The 27,800-nt window shown below is 34.1% G+C and overlaps 1 protein-coding gene across 2 annotated transcripts; it reads right to left on the bottom strand.

Moving 5' to 3' along the window:
- Positions 1-643: 643 nt before the first annotated feature.
- Positions 644-4,189, bottom strand: LOC149572064 (putative serine/threonine-protein kinase PBL8). Of its 2 annotated transcripts, none has more exons than XM_089813384.1 (6): positions 3,671-4,189; positions 2,636-2,931; positions 2,407-2,542; positions 1,653-1,789; positions 1,319-1,442; positions 644-1,174 (listed from the first exon to the last, which is right to left on the bottom strand). In XM_089813384.1, the coding sequence occupies exons 1-6, from the start codon at positions 3,747-3,749 to the stop codon at positions 744-746; spliced, it is 1,203 nt and encodes a 400-aa protein (XP_089669510.1). In that variant the 5' UTR covers positions 3,750-4,189; the 3' UTR covers positions 644-743. The 2 variants fall into 2 exon arrangements, with proteins under 2 accessions (XP_089669510.1, XP_089669511.1); XM_089813385.1 differs by having other exon boundaries at positions 1,029-1,143.
- Positions 4,190-27,800: the final 23,611 nt, after the last annotated feature.

Raw genomic sequence — 27,800 nt, 5'->3', positions numbered from 1 at the left:
CCTCATTAGTATCTATGAAATGCCTAGACCTCATGATGTTCTAACCATGTATTGAGGGATTCATGGGTTTCTATTGCATTTTACTTCGATGTTATCATCTATGTTCTACTTAAGTGTCTTACCATTTGCATGCTCAAGATGAGGATTCTTCTTGACATATTAGTTGTGGATGTCATTACATTGAAATGTGTGAATATGTATTATTAGACCTTGTTCCTTACGAGGACTTGATTTACCTCAAGTATCTTGTATACACAAAAGAATATCAAACATATTTGTATACCGATAGCCAAAGCTTATAATAAATATCCAATGTATGAATATGCTCGCATACCACTTATCTTCTTTGTAAGTCATAATACATGATCATATTTCAAACATGTGATCATTAGTTATATTATAATCATAATAATAAAAATGTGTAAAGTTACACAATAGTGAGCAATTAAAATCAATTAAGAACACTGAAACATTAAATTTAAACAATTAAAGTGAAAAAATTACAATTGAATAGATCATAATAATTTACTTACAAAATAATAGCATAAGTCATGTGTATATATTTCATATTAAAAACAAATAACTTTGATGCAAACTGATACAATTTATATAACAATAGCATAACCATAAATACCTTTACACCTTAAATACAAATTTTTTATTCTTTTCTTATTTCAATGAGGTAAATGTCCCAAATTACTAACAATTCTAAGATTCGTTTCCCAAGCTGCCAATTTCATGTATTAATTACCTTGATAATTGTAGGAGCAATTTTCCAAGTTATCATTTTCAGGGGATTGGCCATAAATCTCATACTTAATCAAACCCCTATCAATAGTGTAAATGAAAGATATATTTGCTAAATCATTCACAATTTGAAGAGATTCCAATGTCTGAACTACATCCTTCATGAGTGGTCTACATTTACGTTTTTGGCTAAGGCATTGATAGGCCAACTTTGCAACTTTGTGAGCTTCTTTAACAAAACATTCCTTCTCCAGTCGAGGATCAAGCATCTGCAACAACATCCTTTTGCTGTTAAGAAATGGATAAGCCCACTGAACCAAGTTTTGTTCTGCGCTCGGCCTTGTCTGATCAATAGCAGGTCTGCCAGTCAGCATTTCAAGTAACACTACGCCAAAGCTGTACACATCACTCTTGGTAGTCAGATGACCTGTAGCATATGATCAGTTATTCAAAAAGGAAAAATAAATAAATAAATCAGTGTGTAGTAACAGATAAGTTATTCAAACTTCCATTATAAACATATTAACTAGTTTGAAACCTTCAATAGGCATGATAAGTGATATAGTCATACCACTATTGATGTACTCAGGATCTGCGTAACCGTATGTACCCTTGGCAGGAGTTGAAACATGGGTCCGGTCACCTTCTGGCCCAACTTTTGCAAGACCAAAGTCTGAAAGCTTTGCCATAAAGTCCTTTACAAACATAGCAAAATAAGCATGAGGTTCCATTGGCATAGAGTTCCCTTGTGTCTAATATGGCATTCAAGCTGATAGTAACTAGGGAAAACATAGCATCACAGTAATGAGTGCATGTCCCTGTGTGCACGTTTGCTCATATATAATAAGTGGGTATGTGTGTTCATGTGCGTGTGCGTGTGTGCGAATGTATTTGAAAACACTAACCTTATCCAACAGAACATTTGATGTCTTAAAATCACGATAGATGACTGGTTTCTCAGCGCAATGAAGAAAAGCTAACCCTTTTGCAGCCCCAAGTAAAATCTTCATTCTTCTTGACCAAGACAGTGAATTGGACATGTCTGCAAGATCACCAAACATACAACCAGATAAGGGAACATATAACATTAGTAATGTGCTAAATACTAGGGTAATTTAAAGCTGAGGAATTCAAACTTGATTATAGGTTATTGAAGATTCGAAATCAGAGAACATGAAGCGATCTTTTTGAATAGAACGATTCTATTATTGAAAATCAAATGGATTGTCAATAGATCTTTGGTTTATTGATAAAGTTGAAAGCTTTTATTAGTTCATAAAGATGAAGTCTTGCTAAGAGTAAGATTCTGACATAATAAAGTATGAGGCTCTCATATTATAAGAAATGAGACAAAGATTATGCCCCGGACAAATATTTATCCCTCAGTCCTTAGCTCTTAATTAAAAGAGTTCGACCTAAACCTTAGACTCCTAAACTCCTAAATCTGATAGCTAAAGTGACTTAAACGATAAAATCAGATGCATAAAGAAACTTTTGACAACTCTATGAAAAATATGTTGAACAATTACTGAAAATCCTTAAAACAGAGTAATTTGTAGGTTTTTGAAGGGTTTCCAATTTCGAACCCAACAAACCCTACAGTCCACAGGAAACAAACGGGGAGGACACAGATTAAAGAACAAAGAAAGGAAAACTTACTTCGAAATAGATGGTTTTCAAGACTTCCTTTAACCATAAACTCATAAACGAGAAGTCTCTGTTTACCTTCCCAGCAATACCCAATAAGCTTCATCAAATGAGGATGACTCAACTGCCCCATAAACTTCACTTCTGCCTGCAACCGACCAACCAAATAGGGTTAAACTCTGGAGTTGAATAAGAATCTCCTCAAAGACCTTTTAACCAACAACTAGGTTTATAGGTTTACCAGCCATTCAGTGTGGCCCTGATGACCTTCTAGATCAAGGACCTTCACAGCAACAGGCTGGGCTTCAAGCCCTTTTTTCATGTCTTCATCAATAAAACCCTTGTAAACTCTGCCAAACCCTCCTCTCCCCAATAATAAATCCAGTCTGAAGTTTTTTGTAATAGTCCGAAGTTCATTCAACGTGAAAATATGCACATTGCAAACAAAATTCTGTCTCAAAACTTCAACCTCTGCTCTGGCTGAGAAGGAATTATCGTATTCACTTCTGTCTATTATAACTTGTTTTTCAATTATACCTGAGGGGATGATAACCAAACACAAATGTGCACATTTAAAACTTTTATTTTGTGATTAAATATGTAGAACATCATGTATAAATAATATCTACATATTTTCATAAATAGAGGTGACACAGAGACTGATGGATCTCAAATGCTAATATCCACAAACAAAAGCATTAAATAATGAACATCCACATGCTTAAACCATAAACAACAATTATGATCTGATTTATGAAATGGGCAGAAATAACAATATCAGGTGTGAATCAAATAATTTTTGGAAAATTTTGCAAAACTTCGAAAGAGCAAACCAAAAGCCATCTTATTGTTCGAAAATGTAAGAATATATACAATTTGATGAAACATCAGAAGTCACCATAACTAGGTATTTACCCCAGCTTGCGGGCTCATAACTTTTAGCCTAGAACTCGAAATTCGAAACTGTCTGCACCATTGGAAAAAAGAACTAAAAATCTAGTTTCTGTCCCTAAAACCTTCAGCTGTCCAATTTTAAGGACTGATGAAAGTATCAACTTCAACTTTGAATGGAAGACCTTCAAAAATGCCATTTACTAAGATCTAGAAAAAACTTGAAATAAATATGAGAACTTTTAAATTTGTGATTTTTTCAGTTTGCTGCCTATAGACACTCTGGATCAAATTATGTAACTATTCAAATTCAAAGTATTTTCAAAATCATTAGCTGAGCAAAACAAGAAAATATCATTAATTGAGAACAGAAGAGAAAACTCACAATGCTTGCTAGAGTTATTACAGAGGCAGTGTTGATCTCCTGTCCAACAGCTTTTAACAAAACTCTGCAAGCATTTCATTATTCAATTGTAAATGACTGTTTCTTGGTACAGCTTGAGCTGAGTGAAAAACACTTTGATTTAGATGGCAGAGCTCATACACAGATTTTCAGTATGATCATTGATGCTATTTAATCACATTCTATACAGCCATTTATTTCATCATCATTCTATTTGATCTCATTATTCAATGACCGCACAATGCATGGAAACTTCATATTCTGTTCTGCACTATACTTTTTTTGACTGGTCAAACTTTAGCTTTACTTACTGAATTGACTTATATTAACTTATAAGAGTATTAATTCTTTCAAAAATCTATTCAAAGCTGAGATGCTTCAACTTAAATAACAAAATTATTTTTCTAGACAATCTTCGAGCAATGAAAACATTCAATCTGAATTCTCAGAAATTTCACAGCAGTTTCTATAAGAGTTCTATTAAAAAATGAAAGACACAATACAACTACCTAAATATTTTAACAATATATTAAGAAAATCTAATTATAAGGATAAGATTAAGAATTTGATCTTAAAGAAAAATATAAAGAACAAACAATCACAATAGAGAAATTATTCCACCGACGCTTATTTTATCAACGCTTGCAATTTCGCGTGTGTTTCCTCCAAACAATGAACTCAATCATTATTTAAACTATCTTTGGAAAAAAAACGTTCTAGAAACCTACTATTTTATCCTATTCTATATAGTCGTTGATAGTCAACAGGATAAAAACATTTGTTGTCTTCGTATTTACACTCATCTTAATATAATCTCAGCTTTCGTCATTGAAATTTCATATCGTTACGTCAGAATGGGAATAATTGAAGGATCAAAACTCTGGTCTTGCTTTGGGGCTAAGAATCCATTCTCATTTGGACCGTTCTTTGTTAACTTATTATGTGCTTGGATTTTTATATACTATATATCATTCTCTAAGGCACCGTTTGTTTGCTGGAATTACAAACAAACGGGGCCTAAGAGTCCAGACATTACAACGCACCTCATGCTGCGAAAGAGATCAAAGTTAAAGGTGTAATAACCAAATTATATATATATATATATATATATATATATATATATATATATATATAGTGAAAGATTTTAGATGAGTTATCAATCAATTTGGATAGGACAACAAACTTTTACTTAACCAACAACTAAATAAAAGTATACATATTTTGAAGAATTATGATTTGAATTTGAATTAAAATTTAAGAATGAAAAATGTGTACATATAACAGTAATAAAATAAAAGATTTTATATTTTTACAAGGACAAGAACTATAAAGTTATCACAATAACATCAAATTTAGTGATGAATCAAAAGAGTAGTAGTATGGACCATACTCCAAACTAGCCTTCTAGATTGTCTAGGACGTTTTGTGGGAGACAAAAGGGACCATCTATAAATCAAAATTTGAATAATTGGAAAGTAAGGTGAAAGTCAATTGTATCATTTCTCTAAAGAAATAGGCATCATTCCTACACAATTAATTTACCTTGCCACTAACCTACACACAACTCAAACAAACAAAAGGAGAAACAAAAGAATAAGTCAGGCAACTCAAATTAGGGAACAAATTATTTGGGCTGAATCCATGATTGAGTCGACGAGAGTATTTACAAGACTAATTGGATGAATTAAACTAGGTTAAAGAGGAATCACATGAAATGTTTTTATGAGCTTATTTGAAGACACCATTTTTCACTTTTTGTAGCACCACATGCACATCAAGGTTCTTCATCTTGGTAGTGCATTGAGGGTTAAAATGAGAGAGCACACCTTTAAAGGGGAGTAGTACGTATCATGGTAAAAGAAGAGGAACTAAGGTTATAAGGCATGGGGGACTAGTTTAAATCCATAGTAAAAGAAGGATTGGTGATATAGGATATCAAATTGTTAGCTAGGTTGAGGCTAGCTTAAATTATAGTTATACAATTTAAGAATCTAATATCAATGAATGGGTAACCTCTTAGGTTTAGATTGATATGCTAGAACCAACTAAGACAAAGAAGAGTAAATCCAAACAAGGAAATAAATCTTAATGCTGTAACAAAAATGACTCATCATATCTAAAAAAGAGTCAAGAATTGAACCTTTTAATCTACCTTCTAAGGTGACACACTTCATCGTCAGAATTAAGAATTATGACTACAATACATGGTGTGAAACTAGTGATATTGTGATCTAATTAAAAAAAATAAAATTTAACAACATATTTTATAAGCCAAAATTAATATATTCTATCTGAAATAGGAGTTTATACAAATTATGATGGATCCCAAGGGTCACCAGTATATCTTGGAAATGAAAATGAAAGTCTACACATATTATTTAATTACAAAATAAATTCTAAAAACTTCCAAGACTATGAAATATTATATAAAAAATTAGGTCTACTTAGAGAAGTCACAACTTTCTTTTCTAGCTCAAAATCACAAACCACTAACTTTGTTGGAAAGATGTCCTAAAGTTCTATACTTATTGTTCAAACGTTTAAGTGATTTGGAGGTTAGAAAGTCTTGAAATGCTCTGGACACCTTTTAAAATGCAAAATAATAAAACATAGAAAATACCAAAAAGATAGATTTCACTATTTTTCCATTTCTTCCTGTGCCAACATCATTTTCATCATCTTGAACCATTAAATGATCATTCCTCCCCCCCTTTAGAGGAAATGGGCCTCATTTTTCATCCACACTTTGTAGTAGATATGGAAAATAAAGTTGGATTTGTTTACACATAAGCCAGTTTCCCCAATGAACAATTTTTTCCACTTTTACTGTAGTACAAATAAACAATCTGGTTTCTTAAATTATTCACAACAACCTCCACAAATTGATCATTGTTGAGTGTATTAGTAACTTTTGGATCCACCTCTATATGTTTGATATCCTCACCAACATTTGCAATGTCTTGTAAAGGAGGAAAGCAAGGCTTCAATAGTTCTACATTGAAGACTTGATGAATGCTAAGAACTGGAGGTAAATTGAGTTCAAATTCATTTTCACCATTTTTTTGATGATCATATACGAACCATAGCAAAGAGGATGCAACTTCCTATGAGGGCCTAATTGTTCCTTCATACCTTATCCCCAACCTAAAGATTATGATTCTGATGCTCATCATGCCTTTATTTATACTTCCTAGTGGTTTGCTCCAAATTTCATTAACTTGTTGCTCCAAATGATGAATTTTATCAATGAACTTCATCACTTTATTCGTCTTCTTAACAAAGCATGGTACCAAGTCAGGTAGCATAATTGGTATAGAAATATTTATTGGAGCTAAAGGATAATATCCAAGACTAGTTGAACTATGAATTGTCCTATTATAGTTGTGTTGTACATATGGAAGGCTCACACTCCATATACTATGATGTCTAAGTGATAGATACATAGAATTGAAGTAGTCATTATTTTGATGACCTCTATTTGACCATCTATCTAAGGATGGAATGCAATGGACTTCACTAGTTTTGTAGACCTATTATTTTCAACAATGAAGACAAAACTTGGGTAAAAGCACAAACCTATGTCACCCTTTTAGGATATCCTAGGGGGTTATGACTGAAAGACTTTTGATCATACCCCTTATGTTTATACATATGTGGCACTGGGTGGCATCAATGTGGCCGATAGGGTTATGACCAAAAAAATTTCGGCCATAACCCTTTTGACTGAAACACTACAAGTTAATATATATACACCATAGTCACTTCTAGTGGCTCATTTTCACTATAGCTATTTCTAGGTTTCTTGAAGCGGGTTAGGGTATTTCGGCCATAAGAGGTAGGAGATTTTTTATTTATTTTTGGTTTCATTATAATTTTGTTAAGTTATTTTTATTATTATATGTTAGTATTACTTAGTTTTTTTTGTTTTAAAGTTTTTAATTAGTTAGATTTGTTGTTTATTAATTATATGTTCAATGTTCAATATAGATAAGTATAGTTAAATGTAGATAACTATAGTTAGATTTAATATTAATTAATTATAGTCATATATTACACTTAGTTAACCAAAATTACATACAAAATTTGTTTGAACATAGGTTAAATTTTTTACATTCAAATTAAGTAAATAATCTAAATATTTGTGCACTTAGTTTCAAATTAGCTGAACTTGTAGAGTTTTTTTTTTTCACACTTACATTTGCATATTTTTTGTTCAAATATATGAGCTATATGTTGTTGACATATATACATGTTTTAAAATGATCAATATTTTTTAGTTGTTAAAATTAGATATGATTATATAGTGTATGTAATTTAGTGTTGTACATATATGTTTTAAATTTTAAAAAAAACTCAAGATTATATTTATTTACATAAGTATGTTAATATATGTGTATATATTCATGTGTAGATCTAGATCTTTATCATATACTTCTATCTTAGGCTCTTGATTTATAGATAGATACACATCTTTGTACATCATACACTATGGCATTTGGTATTAAGGGTGCATCGACATCCTCTGGGGAGGATAGTGTTTGGGGGGGTGGTAGTGGTGAGTTTGGTACATGACATAGAGTGACACCATCATATGAGGAGAGACAATAGTTATTTAGAGATATAGTTATTAGGCTTGTTAGGATTAACCAAATATATAAATAATAATTATATAAAAATATAACCATTATCAGAAAATAATAAATCACCCAGAAGAGAACACAAGACACCAAGATTTAACATGGTTCACCCAATCCTTGGGCTATGTCCACTAAACATTGAGTCCAATATTATTACTATTCTATGATTACAACCTGATTACAATCTGTAATCCCTTACACCTCAATACCACTGCAAGAAGCAATTATCACATCACACATTTTGAAATCCATAACCCTAACCCTTTTTTATACAATATATTTTCTACTTTAGGGTTATAAGTAATTACAACATGTCCACCCAAAATTACTAATAAAATAGGCTTGAAAAATTTATGAAAAGTGTATAGTACATTCTTGATTAGTCACCACATATTAACAATCTCCCACTTCAGGATTGATCAGGCTCCATACTAAACAACAACCTCCCACTTGGAGACTGATCCTATAGCAATACCACTACCACATGGGGCTCCCACTGGATTGAACCACCCTGCACTTAGTTGTTTGTTTATCTAGTTCAGTTGAGAAGACCAACTGAAGTTGAAGAGGAGTTCAACTTCTCCCTTGTCACAATGTTTGTAAATATATCAATTGGATTGTCATATGTATGTATCTTATCTAGCTTTAACTATCCATCATCCAAAACTGAGTGAATAAAATGGTACCACAATTGCATGTGTTTTTTTTTGAATGTAGAGAAAAATTCTTCACAAGATGAATGATACTCTAACTATATGTAAACAAATAATTATCCCTCTAAGGGTGTCCCAATTCTTCCAGGAAGAACTAAAGCCATATCATCTCCTTGGCTTCCTCTGTAGTAGCAACATACTCTACCTTTGTAGTGGATAAGGCATTAAACTTCTGTAATTGAGAAACCCAACTCTTAATTGCCCCGCCAATAGGAAATACATAACATGTAGTACTCTACCTAATATCAATATTCCTTGCCAAATTTGAGTCAAAATAGCCCTGTAAGTGAGTAGTAGAGCCCCCAAAGTGTAAACACTTACTGGATGTTCCTCTCAAATATATGAGAATCCATTTGACTACATTCGACCAGTGCTCAATTCTGGGATGACTCATATTCCTATTAACAACTCCCATTGCATGTGCAATATTTGGCCTTGACCATAGCATACATCAAGCTTTCTATAGCTGAAGCATAAGGTACCTTGGACATCTTATCCTCTTCTTCTTATGTCTTTTGACACATCTCGTTAGTCAACTTTAAATGACCAGGCAAAGGTGTGGTGATAACTTTAGCATTCTCTATAGAGAAATATTGCAACACCTTCTCAATTTTATCAGGTTGAGATAATTTCAATTATTTGTTCTTCCTATCTCTACAAATTTTCATACCAAGGATTTGTTTTGCTGCCCCCAAATCCTTAATAGCAAATGAATGTGCTAACTATTATTTTAGCCCCTTAATGTGATTCATGTTAGACCTAGGCACAAGCATATTATCAACATATAAATATAAAATAATGTAGCTTTCATCATCCAACCTCTTAAAATAAACACAATGATCTAAATGACACCTACTATATCTATGCTCATACATAAAACTGTCAAATTTTAGATACCATTATAGAGGTGCTTTCTTCAAGCCATATAAACTTTTCTACAATCAACACACTGAGTTCTCCTTAACTTTGATCTCAAATCCTTGTGGTTGTGTCATATATATCTCTTCATCCAAATCACCACGAAGAAAGACTATTTTAACATTAAGCTACTCCAAATTCAAATCTTCAGTAGCCACAATACTTAAAATAATGCTAATAGAAGTCATTTTAACAACATGAGAGAATATCTGATCAAAATCAATGCCCTTTTTTGTGTAAATCCTTTTATAACTAACTTGGTTTTAAATCTTTTCCTACCACCATCCTCTTCTTTTATCTTGTAAACCCATTTATTCTATAATGCCCTTTTACTTGCAAGAAACTTACATAAAATCCAAATCTTATTTTTTTAGAAAAGAGTCCATTTCTTCTTTCATTGTAGACTCCCAATGAATATTTGTATCCACCTATACAACTTCATCATAACATTCAAGTTCACAAACATCAGTTAGTAAAATAGAGTATAAAGAGGGAGAAATTTTTTCGGAGGTCTACTTATCCTTGTTGTCCATCTAACATTTATTGGAGTATGTGGTATTTGTTGTTGTAGATCATGAGGAACTGTCAGAAAATCATCTTTTGGAGTGTCATCGAACACTACATCATTATTTTCTTTCTTCTCATGTTGTTGCAACATATCTTTGTACAAAAATTCCTCATTGAATATGCCATCCCTACTTCTTATAGTTTTAAGATTTTCAAAATCCCAAATCCTATAACCAAATTCATCAATGCCATATCCAAAAAATGTACATTTCTTTGACTTAGCTTCCAGCTTGGTTCTATTTTTAGAATCTATATGTGAAAATGCTTCACAACCAAAGGTTTTGATAAAATAATAACTCACCTTCTTACCAGTCCATGCTTCCTCTAGAATCCCACAAACCAAATGAGTAGAGGGACCTCTATTAATCAAATATACAAAAATATTGACTGCTTTCACCCACATATTTAAGGGCAACTGATGTCATGTCCCCTTTTCAAATAATAATAATAAAAAAAAAACTTTGCTAAGGCAGGCAGGCTCCAAAAAGGTGAAGTTTCAGCAAAAGGGGCTAATCTTTGGAAACCAATGGAATAATAAATAAAAATTATTATTAAATTATATTTTATTAAACCCTCTTGGACGTGAGTTAGGTTTATGCCCTCTTTTAAGGGGTTTGGAGGCATTTTGGGCTCATTCCAGAACTTGATTTTTGCTCATTTCTTTGTTGTTCTTCAGAGGCTGCCAAACCTGTGGAGAAGGAGACCCAAGAACGGGAGTTTGCAAGTTTCCAAGAAGGCTAAGAATGGGAGTTTGAAGCCATTCCATGTGCATGCTCATACAGAGTTTGCCTTTGTGCTAAACAGTGCAGATTTGTGAGTTTTTGGGTGTGTTTTTTGTATGAGTTTGGTGTTTTCAGTTGAGTATTTCATATCAGTTTGGGTTGCTGCTGTATATCAGACTTTTAAATGTTAAAATAGATCTGAATATATTTATTGGGACGTGATTAAACTTCTGAGATAGATTATTAGTATTTTTGTGATGTTTTCGGGCATATTTTGTGCTATTTCGGGAGCCCGATGAGCATAGTTTTTGTCCTACATTTTTGAGCTGTTGTGTAAAGGCTATACGGATCTGGAAATGTCAGTTTGTAGGCTTTTATGCTGTTGAAATTTCTGTAAAAATTTCCATTTTCAGATTTATTGATAATTTGTGAAGTTGTGAAGCTTTTAGCACTATTTTCAGCATACCTGATTTGGGGTTTCTTGAGGAATTTGGTGGATCTTTGGGATATTAGTTGTTTGATTTTAAAGATTTGATTTGGGGCTTGAAATATCACAAAAAATTAGAAAAGGGACATTTCATTGGTATCAGAGCCATGATCTTGCCAGCCTGAGGGTTTGTAGAAGTTTGCATGTCAGTTTTAACAACTACCCAGATCTTGCATGTCAGTTTTGACAACTATCCAGATCTTGCATGTCAGTTTTAACAACTACCCAGATATTGCATGTCATATTCTATGGTTGTATGTTGCTTCTAATCAGTTGCATGTCAAAATTTATGGTCGCATGCAACTAAGTGAAGGAGAAAAAAGATATTTGTAGCGAGAAAAGAATAAAGAAATTTTGATCAAACCTCCAGTTGAAAGTAAAAGTACAAAATCCAAGGAAGGGAAAAGTATGGCTGATCCAGATGAGATGGCAAAGAAATTTTTCCAAGAGATCCAAAATACTCAGAAACAAACAGCGGATAGTTTGGCAGAAACTAGAAAGGCTTTGCGAATATTGACAGAAAAACTACAAGGAGTTGCATCTATTAATGAGAAAGGGAGCACTTCAGAGGAGCCAAGAAATCTGAAATCCACACCATCTAAATCAACTAAAACTATTTTCTTGCCTACAGATGAGCCACCAGTACCAAATCCAGCCATTAATCCCGTGGAAGAGGTTATAGGTAACTTGATTACATTAAGAGCTACTTATAATGGCTTAGATGATGAGTTTCGTAGTTCGGTTCCTTTTAGAGAATATGTGGATATGATGAACACTTTGATGCCCAAGAAAGAGAATAGGAGGGAGCATGACATAAGTGGAAGAGAGCTCAAAAATAAAATAAGCAAGTTTACAACACCTACTTTTGATGGAACAAACAAAATTTCAGCTAGAGCATGGCTACAAAAATTACAGACTTTCTTCACACTTAACCCCATGAAGGAGAGTGATGCTATTCAATTTGCAAGTCTACACTTGGAAGATGCAGCCTATGATTGGTGGTATCATGGAATGACTACTCAAGGTCATGATCAGGTAACTACATTTGATGATTGCAGTCAAAGAGTGATAGATAGATTTGACCTCAAGGATGATGAAGAGTACTTTAAAGAATTGTCAAAGTTGAAGCAAACCAAATCAGCTAATGAGTATATAGAAGAGTTTCAAAAAGTGGCTGTTATGGTACCTGATATGAGTGAAAAGAGGATTTTTTATCTTTTTCTTGATGGTTTGGAAGATTCTGTTAAGGGTTTGGTTAAGGCTTTTTCACCCTCAACCTTACAGGAAGCTATCAAAAGAAGCTTGCAACTTGAAACTTGCGTGCCTATGAAATCAATCACTAATCAAAAACCCCCAAATCTTTGGCAACATAAGGGAAATTTTCAGAAAAAGACTTTCCCAACACTACCACCAAAAGATGTGATAAATGTGGCAAAAAAGAAGGTAGATGAAGAGACTAGGAGTGAATTACGAAAGAAAAAGCTTTATTTTATTTGTAGAGAACCATGGGCTCCAGGACACAGATGTTTGGGGAAAGGTCAAGTGCACTATATTGAAGTTGCTTCAGAATCTGATTCAGATGAGCATGAGGAATTTCATGATACTAAGGAGGAGGTAGAAGAAGAGAAAGAAAAAGAAATCAGCAAGGGTGGCACTTTAGCAGCATTATTGGGAGTCCCAAGATACCATCCCTTTCGAATTCGAGGGGTACTAGCAGGGCAAAGGTTGACAGTTCTTCTTGATAGTGGGGCAACTCACAATTTTATTGATGAGGGATTTGTGATGAAAAGAGGGCTTAAAGCAGAAGATTTGAGGGATTCAATGTTATGGTAGCTGATGGATTCACCATGCCTTGCACACGGGTGGTGAAACAACTCAAGATGACCTTAGGAGATTATGAGTTATGTGATGACTTCTATGTGGTTGGTATTGGGGAGACAGATCTTGTATTGGGTGTTCAATGGTTGCACTCTATCGGAGGCTATTACATGAACCATCAAACTATGGAGTTTAAATTTCATTCCAATGGGAAAGAAGTCATATTGAGAGGTTTATCGAATGGAGCACCTAAGGCGGTCTCTGCAAAGAGGATGGAGAGGACTTTTCGAAGAGGACAAGTAACATGGGCAACAGGAGTCATAATCCAACCAACAAGCTCTCCAAAGAATCAAGGTAATTTCCATTTTGAAATTCAAAATATTCTTGATAAGCATAGTATAGTTTTCAATGATTTGCCTCCAGGATTACCACCAGATAGAGGTTTTGAGCATGTTATAGAGTTAGAACAGGGTGCCAAACCAGTTATGACAACCCCATACTGCCATCCAAGAGGTTATAAGCAAGAAATTGAAAAAACTATTAAAGAACTCCTGGACATGGGATTCATAATGCCTAGCTCTAGTCTATTTGCATCATCTGTGGTACTTGTCAAGAAAAAGGATGGTACAATGAGAATGTGTATAGACTATAGGGCTCTAAACAAGAAGACCATAAAAAATAGGTATCCTATACCACGCATAGATGAACTCATTGATGAGTTACATGGTGCTATATACTTCTCAAAAATTGACTTAAGATCAGGGTACCATCAAATCCGAATGAGGAGTGAAGATGTGGAAAAGACTGCTTTCAGATGTCACTATGGGCACTTTGAATTTCTTGTTATGCCATTTGGACTCACTAATGCACCTGCAACATTCCAATCTTGTATGAATAAGGTATTCAGCCATCATCTTCAAAAATTTGTTTTGGTATTTTTTGATGATATCTTGATATACAGTAAAACATGGGAAGAGCATCTAAAGCACATAGACACTGTTTTGAGAATCTTGGAGCAGCAATCCTTCTATGCTAAGCTATCTAAATGTGAGTTTGGTTTGATAGAGATCCTATATTTGGGACATATTATAAGTTCTAAAGGAGTACAGGTTGATCAACAAAAAATCCAAGCAATTTTGGATTGGCCTCCACCCACTAATCTTACACAATTGAGAGGTTTCTTCGGGTTGTGTAGCTACTATAGGAGATTTGCCAAGGGATTTTCTCAGATTGCTGCCCCCTTGACTGATTTGACAAAGAAAGGAGCTTTTTTTTGGACAGAAGAGGCACAAAAAACATTTGATAAGCTTAAGGAGGTAATGAGTTCATGCCCTGTGCTTGCAATTCCAGATTTCTCTTTACCTTTTGTTGTTGAATGTGATGCTTCTGGAGAAGGTATAGGGGCTGTCCTAACTCAAAGGGGACATCCACTAGCATTTGAGAGTAGAAAATTAAATCAATCAGAGAAAGGTTACTCCATCTATGATAAGGAAATGTTGGAAATCATGCATGCACTTCATAAGTTTAGACAATATTTGGTATGTGGGAGATTCATTGTAAAGACAGACCATAATAGCCTCAGGTTCTTCTTGAACCAAAGTGATTTGAATGATTGTCAACAAAAATGGGTAAGAAAATTGCAAGCTTATGATTTTGATATTGAATACATGAAAGGAAAGAATAATGTGGTTGCTGATGCTCTCTCAAGAAAGCCCACTTTGTGTTCCTTATCATCTATCTCTGCTGATTGGAAAGTCTCCATAATTTTAGAGTATGCTAAAGATTCCTTTGCCACAAAGATTTTGGATAAGTTAGTGGATGATAAAAGGTACAAGGTTGTTGATGAATTGATTTATTACAAGAACAGGATCTTCCTAGTGCCAGGGTCAAAAACTAAGGAGAGGGTATTGAGGGCCTTTCATGACACACCTTTGGCTGGTCATCAGGGATACTTCAAGACATACAGGCAAATTCGAGAGCGGTTTTTATGGAAGGGTATGAAGGAGGATGTCCTTAAACACATTAAGGAATGTATGGTATGCCAACAAAGCAAGAGTGAGCAAAATTTTTCTGCAGGGTTGTTGCAACCACTTCTTATTCTTGAACAAAAATGGGAAAGTATTTCCATGGACTTCATCACTGGGTTGCCCAAGGTTCAAGGTAAGGATTGCATATATGTGGTGGTAGATAGACTAACTAAGTATGCACATTTCTTTCCTATCACATCTGATTTCAAGGCATCACAAGTGGCCGAATTGTTCTTCAAGAAAGTTTTTAAATTACATGGTTTGCCTAGAAACATTGTTAGTGACCGCGACAGTAGATTCCTCAGCTCTTTTTGGAAGGAACTCTTTCATTTGGCAGGAACTGAACTCACTCCCAATACTAGCTATCACCCTCAAATAGATGGACAAACAGAGATAGTTAATAAATGGATAGAGGGATATTTGAGGAACTATGTTTCAAATCAACAACATGCTTGGGTGAAATGGTTACACCTAGGGGAGTATTGTTACAATACATCTCATCACATGTCTATTGGTATGCCTCCTTTTCATGCTCTTTATGGTTATGATGCCCTTTCCTTTGTTGATCTAATACTTTTCGATAGCAGAGTACCTGCAGCAAGTGATTTCATCAAGCAAAGCCAAGACATAATAAGGTCCCTCAAGGATAACCTACAACATGCACAGAACCAACAAAAGATATATGCTGATAGGAAAAGGATTGAAAGATCTTTTGAGGTGGGAGATTTGGTATTTGTTAGGTTGCAGCCATATAAGCAAAGCACCTTGAAGAGGAGTGGGGTAGAGAAACTCAAGCCAAGGTTCTATGGGCCTTATAAAATCATCAAGAAGGTAGGAGAGGTAGCTTATGAATTGGAGCTCCCACCAAACAGCAAAATACATAATATTTTTCATATATCTTGCCTAAAGAAGGTTCTAGGCCAGCAAACCATAGTGTCTACAGAATTACCACCTCTTGATGATGAAGGGAAATTAGTTTTGATACTAGAAGAGATTTTGGATACAAGAGAGAAAAGATTGAGAAACAGGAGCGTCATAGAGCATTTGGTCAAATGGAAAGGATTACCACTAGAGGATGCAACTTGGGAAGGAGCACATATTCTTGAGAATTCCAACCTTCATTGCTTGAGGACAAGCAATATTTGGGAGGGGAGGACTTGTCATGTCCCCTTTTCAAATAATTAAAAAAAAAAAAAACTTTGCTAAGGCAGGCATGCTCCAAAAAGGTGAAGTTTCAGCAAAAGGGGCTAATCTTTGGAAACCAATGGACTAATAAATAAAAATTATTATTAAATTATATTTTATTAACCCCTCTTGGACGTGAGTTAGGTTTATGCCCTCTTTTAAGGGGTTTGGAGGCATTTTGGGCTCATTCCAGAACTTGATTTTTGCTCATTTCTTTGTTGTTCTTCAGAGGCTGCCAAACCTGTGGAGAAGGAGACCCAAGAATGGGAGTTTTCAGATTTCTAAGAAGGCTAAGAATGGGAGTTTGAAGCCATTCCATGTGCATGCTCATACAGAGTTTGCCTTTGTGCTAAACAGTGCAGATTTGTGAGTTTTTGGGTGTGTTTTTTGTATGAGTTTGGTGTTTTCAGTTGAGTATTTCATATCAGTTTGGGTTGCTGCTGTATATCAGACTTTTAAATATTAAAATAGAGCTGAATATATGTATTGGGATGTGATTAAACTTCTGAGATAGATTATTAGTGTTTTTGTGGTATTTTCGAGCATATTTTGTGCTATTTTGGGAGCCCGATGAGCATAGTTTTTGTCCTACATTTTTGAGCTGTTGTGTAAAGGCTATATGGATCTAGAAATGTCAATTTTTAGGCTTTTATGCTGCTGAAATTTCTGTAAAAATTTCTATTTTCAGATTTATTAATAATTTGTGAAGTTGTGAAGCTTTTAGCACTATTTTCAGCATACCCGATTTAGGGTTTCTTGAGGAATTTGGTGGATCTTTGGGATATTAGTTGTTTGATTTTAAAGATCTAATTTGGGGCATGAAATATTATGAAAAATCAGAAAAAGGACATTTCAACTGAGCATGCAACCTTATGCTCCTTGCATGCTCCATTATTCTCCTATTCATGTGTTCAACCACTTCATTTTCTTAGTGAACAAATAATCTTCAAATTCATGACTACAATACTCACCACCATTATCAGATCTGAGACATTTTAATCTCTTACCAGTCTCATTTTCAACCAAGCATTTCCATTTTTTAAGAGTTTGTAATACATTAGATTTTTGTCTAAGGAAATAAAATCACACTTTTATAGTTGCATCATCAATAAATTTAACATAATAATGAGAGCCACCAAGAGAAGATATTGAGTTGGTCCCTGTACATCTGTATGCACAAGCTCTAATTTCTCATTTTTCTTTTCCTTCCCACTCTTTAAAAACTCACTGTCTTTTGTTTTACATACACACAACTTTTATAGAAATCCATATTAACACATTTCAAACATGGTAAAAATTTCTAAAAATGAAGTAATTTCATACCTTTCTCACTCATGTGCCCAACTATGTTGTGCCATAGTGCTATATTAGAATCTACAACAATTGTTTGTTCTCCTTGCTCAACTACAACAACTATTCTTGAAAATTCAATTTTCTCTGAAATAATTAAAGTAGAAGGAACAATATGACTTGTATAGAGATATAAGGTGCCTACTTTCACACCTTTTGTTAATATAAGGAAACCTTTTAAAACCTTCTAGTTTTATCATTAGAAGTAACCACACAACCCTCATCACCGAGTTGCTTTGTTGAAATTAAATTCCTACTCAGCCTTGGAATATGTCTTACCTCATGTAGTAGCCAATGATTCCCATTCAACCACTTAATCTTAACTTTTCCCTTTCTAACAATTTGATACATTTCATTAGCGTCAAATAAACAAGCCCAAAATCCCTTTGGACATAATCAATAAAATAACCTTTATGGGGTGTAGCATGAAATAAAGCCCTAGAATCCAAAACCAAAGATTCATTAACACTTTCTAAAGAAAGAAGAAAAGCATCCTCTTTAGATTTTTTACTTAACTCATTTTCCTTCTTGTTCCCTTATGGTTTATCTTCTTCATTGTTCTTTCAAATCCAAAAATCTAAATTCTTATGCCCTAGTTTCCCATAGTACCAACAATGTCTTGGTCCTATGGATTGATACCTCTTCCCCTTTAATTTTCCTATTCATTTCCCATGATTTCTAGAATTACTTCTTCTCTTTGTCGTTCTATCTCTACTTTGTGTGTTCAAAGGACTTCCTGATTTAGATCCACTTGAGGTTTTCCTATGAGTTTCCTCACTCAAAATAACACCAATCACATCATCATATTTTAGGGTATTAGATTCATAAATTAAATTACTCACAACAATTACCAAGCCATTACAACTTTTAGGCAAAGAACACAAAATCAAGAGAGCCCTAATTTATTTATCAAAATTGATATTCATAGAAGATAACTGATTAGTGACATTATCAAACTCATTTAAGTGATCTACAACAGATCCACCTTCTTCCATTTTCATTTCAAATAAATGCTTCATGAGAAATACCTTATTTGAAGTGGAGGGCTATTCATACAATGTTGCTATGGTTTGCATCAACTTTTCCATCATCTTCACTTTTGTAATTTTAAATGTCATCGATAGTGCCTGACATAATCAAATGCTTCCAAGTGCCTTTCTATATAAAATTTGGACCCATTAATGTTCCATCATAGTTCCCCGTTTCTTGGTTTTCCCTTGCAATGGATTTCATAAATCCTTTTGATAAAGATAGTGCTCCATTTGCATCTTCCATAACTAAAAGATTTGCCCATTAAACTCTTCAACCTTCAGCTTACCCTCATCTACCATCGCTCCCACTAAATCATGAGAATCTCACTCAACCGTGAGACTTTCATGCAGAGGATAATTGAAAAGAAAACTAGGCTTTGATACCACTTGTTAGGATTGACCATAGACATAAATTACAATTACATGCAAAGATAACCAATATCAAAAAATAATAAATCACATAGAAGAGAACACAAGACCCTAAGATTAATATGGTTCACCTAATCCCTAGGCTAGGTCCACCAAACAACAAGTCTAGTATTATTACTATCCAATGATTACAACCTGATGACAATCTGCAATCCCTTAAAGGTCAATACCACCACAAGAAGCAATTATTGCATCACACATTTTGAAATCCCTAACCCTAACCCTTTTTTATACAATTTTTTTTTACTTTAGGGTTATAATTAATTAAAACATGTTGACCCAAAATTATTGATAAAATAGGCCCAAAAAATTATGAAAAATGTATAACACATTCTTGATCAGTCACCACATATTAACAAGGCTATCTCATGCTTTTGAGGTCCTAGATTCTACACTCCTAACTTCTACCACCCTTCCTAATAGGGAGAAGGTTATTACTATAAGAGATTAGTTATATCATATGATCCACATGGTTGAGTTATACAACCCATATGCTATTATATCCATATTGACACTTTTTATTCTTCTCTTTCTCAAAGTGACATTGGCATTGTGAATTATAGGCACATTGATATAGATGTCTCCACCACTATGGTAAAGATCATGTTTCTATTTTATACACATATGCCTCATGTTAGAGATTACTGAGCTACGAAGTGCATATATCATTATATTGCAACATTTATGTATCCTTGTTGGCTAGCTGCACATCATAGATGGCCATAAAAGGATGAGTTTCCTCTCTATTTTTGCAAAAAAATTGTTTGTAGACTTTTATTTATAGCATGATGTAGATTATAAGGATTTTCCAGGTCATGCTAGGTAGGGCCTAGGTAGATTATCAGAGAGGTTTAGACTCGCAAAAAAACCCTAGGCCTGCTAATTAGTGAGCAATGGTGGGTCTAAACATTTTGGTTATGCTAAGAGATCTAGAGATGACTACTGTGGATTTGAGTGTTACTGATGACACAATCAAGAATTAGATCTATTCTAGCATTGTGAAAGTTTCTATACAATTGTAGGAGATGTCATCCAATCGATATGACATATATATGTTACAGTCTCGTGGTAGAATTCTGATAGTCACATTATTTAAAATAGGAGTTGATGATGCATATGGGGTAATATAATTGGTTCATATCAGGCCTTATCAATAGTCAAAGGGATTACTCTTAGTGAAAATTGGTGGACACATCAATCACTTTCTCTCACACACAACAGGATCATAGGGTTCATAGAGATAGGAGGATATTCTTGTATCTTCTACAATACCTACTCCTACTCAGGCCCCTACATCACCTCTGAGCACCTCCTACAACTCTCACCCCCACTCCCCCCAAAGTATGCCAATGTCCATTTACCACTATGCTTATAGATGAGATAATTAATTTAGACATCGATCTTGTTATATCACTACATGATTCAAATATCAGTCAAATCACCAGAGCATTACATGTTGCTACAATAAATATATCTATGAAATTAAATTTATTTTTTACTATAATTTACAGTTATAAGTTTACACAGACTTGAGTTTAAATACATACCCAAAGACACATATATTCTCAATTTGAAATCTAACTTAAAATTGTTTACGTATGCATGTGTTATAGGATCTTAGTGATAGTATGTTACATTTTGGTGATCTTTAGATGTCAACAGATCCTAGATGCCATGAGTCAAAGGCATGTAATTTATATATTTGATATGTTGGAAATATTATGACAAGATAAGTTACTAAGAAGGGAGGCATGAATTAGTAACTTCTATAACTTTTATCTCAATTAGCAATTAATCCTTTATATGAATTCTTATCTAACTTCAGGCATGAGAAAATTATAAAACATGAAAGCATACATAACACTATGACACATAGATTCGATGACCCAAAAACCTTCCAAATAGAAAGTAAAAATGGGGTGGGGATGATATCCACAAGCTTTAGTACTGTAGTATAAAGTTGGCCAGTTAAGGCTTACATTGATCACTTTTGATGATCTGCCCTATTAGGAGCAATAAGGACGACTAGGTCCACCTTGTGAAAGGATTTACAAACATACAATAAAGTATGCACTCAGTAAAGAGATTTACATAATAATTTTAGGTCTACCTTGTTAAAGGATTTGACTGATCCACCTGTTAGGATGAATTAGTAACTAATATCTGATCTACAACTTAGTTTACCGAATGAGATTCCTTTGAGTGTAGAAATCATCCTTGCTGTGATAGATGAATCTTTGCTGCTCTTTATACTATTGTAGCCTTTGTAATTTTCATTTGTACTCTTTTATAATGATTATATTACTTCTTCTTCAATTCCATACATATATGGGATGTGATACAACACATTACATATATATCAATCCAATAACATAATTAGAAAGTCATCCATAATATAAGTTTACACAAAACATTACAAAGTTAGCCAAAGTGTAGAAACTCGAGCTCTAAAGATTAACGTGGTAAGGTTTTGATACTTGACATCCATTGCCATTGCTTGGCATCATCATGCATAAGGTAGAAATAGAGGCTTAGTCCATACTAATCACTTCCAAGTAGTCTTGAACTTGGTTTGCACTGGTGACTCAATGAATATTGTAAAACTTGGCATATAAACTGAATCACTTGGTTCACACTATATAGATTAATAAACATTTTCACCTTGAGCTTGGTATAAACTGAGTCTCTTAGTTAACATTGAGTAGCTCAATCAACACTGGACTAGCATCACACCAACTACGAACTTGGTAAACACTGCACAACTTGGTTCGCATTGGTAAACTCAACATACACTGAGATGCTTGGTTTACACTACTGATCTTCACAATAGTTGTATCTACTTGGCATACATTGGAATATGTCCATAGGATTTGGTAGCAACTCTAGGACTCAATAGCAACTAAAATGCTTGGTTAACACTGTTAACTATACAATAAGCTTAGTTTGAACTCAAAATCTGAATAAGTGTATGTCACTAATAACAAACACGAATGGAAAGTCAACAATCTCCCCGTTTGGCATTAGTGACAAAACACTTATTAGTCAAAACTGAATTATCCATCACCTTATATCTCCAACTTAGTAGAGTATACTATTGTTGAGATTTTTCAAAATATATTTGTAAAGGATACATTTCTATACATGGTAATGCTTCCTTCAAAGATAATATACAATATACTATACATACAATATTTCTTTACACTTTCTTACAATTTTCTCCCCCTATCTTTTTACATCTTTCTCCTCTTTATATCATCTTATATCTTCTCCCCTTTTTATCTCCTTATAACTTCTCCCCTTTTTTGACATTAATGCCAAAGAATTATGCTATATGTATTTACATAGAAATGCCAAAATGAGAGAAGAAATCTGAATGTACCTTTAATATGATTGCCAAAGACTTGTCCCAGTTCTCTTGTGAGATCCTGCATGTGTGCAATGCCACCTGCACTTTTGCTAAAAGTTCAATCATGTGGTATGCAATAGAGAAATTATTATCATGGATGAGGGTTTTGGAATGTGCAATGTGCTTTTGCAGTGCATCCATGTTGGGGAGTATCATAGAATATCTACTAATGTAGACCCAATTTTTGTTTCTTCTCTAAGCAATTTAGCTTGCATATCTATCAAAAATATGATCTTCTTGAAATGTGCAGAGCTTGAACTTGGGTCAAGCTGCAATTGCTAAGCACTTGCTTTGAGATATTCATCAATCTTGGACAATTTGTCCTTTATTTCCATAGTAAAGCTTGGAATATCACATAGTTTACCAAAAAATAAAGTTACATTTGTACAAGAAGTTTCCAGAGAATCCAAAATAGTAGATAATTCTACTAGGTAAATGAAAATTTGTTGAGCAATGTGCTCTAAAACTTTATTTTTGAACTTTTTCTCTACTTTATGTAATAATTTATCTTGTCCATCTAGATCTTCATTATACTTCTGGACTACTTCTGCCAACTAAAACAAAACTGTCTGAGAAGAATAAATCTCTATTCCTATAGCCTCTACCAAAATATTCTTGGCATCCTCAATGATCTTAAATTCTTTATCTCTTACTTCTCTTAGTCTCTTTTGCTTGGCTTTCTTTTGGAGTAATTCTCCAAAGGTTTGCATTTGATCAGGAGTAAGTTTTGAAATATCCCAGTTCAGAATCATACTTTCCTCATCAAGATCAACATCCTTCTCCTTTTCTTTTCCTTTACCCAAAAAAATTGTGCTCAGTTGAGGCTTGGTCTCAACTTTCCTTACACTTATTGCTAGTGTACTTAGAATGAAAACAATAGTGGAAATAGTGGGGCTTGCCGCAAAAATTGATACTGCACTTATTGTAGAAATACTAGTAGAAGTACCTGTTAAAGCCAAAATTGATATATTCAAAATTTTTGAAGAGGGAAGAGTCTATAGCTTGGTAGATGAAGTACATGGTACTTTAGTCAATGATGTGCTAAGCTGTACTGGTGCAAAGATTGATTGGCTAGTTGTGCTTGGAGTGATAGACACAATCAATCCTACAAAGGCTATCTCTGTGCTTGATGTTGTCAATACTTTTATTAGAGAATGAGGAATTGAGGCTATAACCATTTCAAATATCTTAACTGGGTCATTTTCCTCTATATCCTGACTTTCTTCCTCAGTAGCCTCTTGCTCCTATTCCTCTTCATTATCAATGTTATCAAAATGTGTTATCTCTTCATCATTTTCCTCTTCATATTTTTCTTCTTTATCATCATCATCATCTTTGTCACTTATGTTGAGTAGAAAATCATTTGGTTTATGAAGAAGATATACATTTTTCCATGTATTTGTTACATTCTTCACAACATACTCTATGTTTTTCATCAATAAAAGGTAAATGTTGAATTTCAAGGTTAGCTTTTCTTCATTCTTATTTATGGATTCCTTCACCTCCTTGTTAGTTATGCTTGGCATAAGCTGCCTCAAGGTTTACTCATATATATCTTTAACAATTTTCTTTGCAAATTCCCATCTTGGCTTGATCTTATCCATCAAAACACTAGGAATCTAAAGTGTAAGCTAATTAGGTGAGTATTTTCCTTACCCATTTTATCCATCACTAGATCTTCAATTTTCTTTTGTTATACTTCAATCCTAATCTCATACTTCAATACCTTGAAGTTGGTTATGCTGGCCCTTGAGTACAAATCCTTCAATCTATCCTGAAAGGTGGGTGGAGGTTTCTTGAATATTATGTCTTCTCCTTTCTTGTTTGATTTCTTCCTAGAGGATCTCTTGGTGAACACTACAGTGGATGGATGGCTTAGTAGGCTTGGTAATGATTACCATTCCCTTTTTCTTTAGTGGCTCTTCCTCCTCTTATTTTTCCTCATCCTTTTCTTCTCATCCTCACCTTTTCCCTCGGTTAACAAAAGAGTTGAACTTGTTTTCAATTTGGCAATTCTCTTCTTGCCTTTATTTACCGCTTGAGGGAGTTTGATCTCTAGTTCTATCCTAGCCTTGGCTTCATCATATGTACCAAAATAGGCTGCCTAAGGATCAACTGATTCATTAATTAGTGCCTCAATAATATCTTTTGTTTCATCGATATTAACCTCATATCCAAGGGGTTTCACCCATGCAATTCTAGGCCTAACTACCTGAATGTATACTTTATCACTATCTAGCACAAAACATATATCGTCCTTGTAATCCTCAACTAGTTTCTTGGGGATTCATAATGTATTATTAATTTTCTCCTTGAATGCATCAAAATAATTATCCATAATACTATTATAATTTTTACCCATCTCAGTAATGTACTCATTAATTTGATAGAGTACAAGCACATCTTTTCTCCATACAATAGCGTCTTTGAAGGGTAGAATTTATGAAAATAAAAGAACAAGCATGTCAATAGAGAGCCAAAATTACTTGGAAATTATTCTTTGATGTTTTGATGCTCTCCATGTTCTTGTATAATTTTTTCAATAGTAGCTCGACAAGGTGAGGAGAAAGATTGTTCTTGACTACTTTGTATGTTAGGTCAACTGCTTCACATGGCACACTATTCAACTTGCTTGAACTATATATCTTGTGTGCAATGATATGGATACCAAAATTTAATTCCATATTAGTTATGCTACTTATTTTCATACCTCTTCCATCCCACTCTGCTAGGGTTTTCTTCTCCAATTCAACCCAACCTAGGGTTTTAGTTGTCTTAGCTTTTGCCAGCATGGGGAGACCAATAACCCTATTAATCATCTTCTTTGTGATCAAAAATTGGTTGCTCCAACCATAGCTGTCCATTGTGCATCCAACTGAGAATAAACCTAATCCATTTTAATTGGAATTCATGGGGCATGTGAGGAATATGGGTTAATCCTTTAGCCTCAAGCTGTTGATGTTTGGGTTTCAAAATTCCATTCACACATAACCTTTCCAAGGTTTCATCCATTTCTAGTATACCAATTTCTTGAATCACACATTTAAAATGAGAACAAATGTTGTTGATTAACAATACCTTAGAAGGGATTTGAGACTATGCTCCACTTGGGTCTAGGGTTTCAACAATTGTAGGAGTGAGCTTGAAGTCTAGTACCTTCCATTCTACACCTCAAACTAGCATATCTGAACCTCAGTTTGCCTTGCTACTACTGGATGCCATCTTCACTTAGAAGGGTTTGAGAGAATTTGAAACTTTGGTAATAATTCACTCAAGTCATTTGAATGCTCTTGAAGATCGCTTTGCACAATTTTTCTCTTGAAAATTCATAGTGAAAATGACTTTGATTTCATTCCTTTTATCAAAATTTTCTCTATAAATGCTTGGTACAAAAGTTAGATCAAATTGATAGATTATCATCCACTTTCCTTTATTGAACACTTGGTGAAGTCTTCATGACTCGGTAACCATACGCATCTTGATTACTTCCAACCTTTCTCGGTAGATTCTATAACCCAACCTTGCTCGAAAAAACAATAACTCAACCTTGCTTGGGATAACTTTCATTGGTTACTCAGTGCTCCCTTTTACATCTTGAATGCTAGTTTGGATCTTCTGTCTTGCTGACTCGAATTGATATTTGATGTCTCATTTAGTATCACCATTCGAACACTCCTTTGAGAGATCAAGTAGAAATGGTGGAGTCACCCAATTCTTGAGTGACTTGATCACCATTGCTCAGACTTGTGTTATCGGTAGACTTTGGAACCCATTGTTGTCTCATTTTTTCCTGATGTTATCAGCCTTTGACTTTTTATTAACTTTAATTCTTTCAGTATTCATATAGTTCTTTGCAAAGTGACCAAGTTCTGTATAGATGAAACATCTTTTGGTAGTATCTATTTTCCTCATGTGATGTTTTACACAGTTCACACCAATGTGTCCATATTCTCCACAGTAATGACATCTACACTAGGTGTTGTAGTCCCAACCAAATATAGCTTTCACCATTTGTTTTTCTAGATTCAATATCTTGGTTTTACATCTTGATGATTTGTGTCCATTTTTCTTATATTTGTGACATTTTCCTTCAAATCTTGGTTTTTCTCTACATTCATTAGCCTTATGACCATGCTAACTACAATGGTAGCACTTTCCATTACATTTTTCTTTCTCATTACTCTAACATTTGTTTGATGTTGATGTAGGAGCATCCAGAGGTATAAGGGCAATCCTGTGTCACCCAAAAAAATGTACTTAGACTTAGTTTTTATTTCATGTGTTTTCATTTTTGGATACCCATTTGGGTCAAATAAAGGTTCCAACTCTCACAGTTCCACTATTAGTGTTCTAGAATAGAGTATTTGAAAACCTTGGGATACGTGTAAATGCCAAAAAAAAAAGGAGTATGTAATTGAGCCATCATTTTGGTGAACTAGAAGGTGTAAATTGGTCAGATGATTGTAATTGTAATTTAGAGCATTCCAAAAAAAAGAATCAAGTCAAAAGGCGCCACGGTTCGAAAGTTATCGCAGTTTTTTAGTTTCTGGAGACCTCTTAAGAATGCTTCAAAGTCAAGTTAGGGGCATTAAATGACCTTGAATAGGGCCAAAAAATGGGGGACAAACAAAGCTGTCCATAGCGCTATAGAGTGCTTCAAGAGCTTTTCTAAAAATGTAAACGGTTCGTCAATCAGAGCTACGGTTCAAAAGTTATGCCTCCCAGAAGTTCGGTTACCATTTTTGGATTCTTCTAAATTTGTGCTGACTTCTAATGTGACTTTTGGAGCCTTCTATTTGGTCGGTGGATGCCAACTAGCACT

This window comes from Cupressus sempervirens, chromosome 2, assembly GCF_028749045.1.
Source record: "Cupressus sempervirens isolate cs-2001-9-10 chromosome 2, ASM2874904v1, whole genome shotgun sequence".
NCBI lineage: Eukaryota > Viridiplantae > Streptophyta > Pinopsida > Cupressales > Cupressaceae > Cupressus > Cupressus sempervirens.
This window is presented reverse-complemented; position numbering and strand designations above follow the sequence as displayed.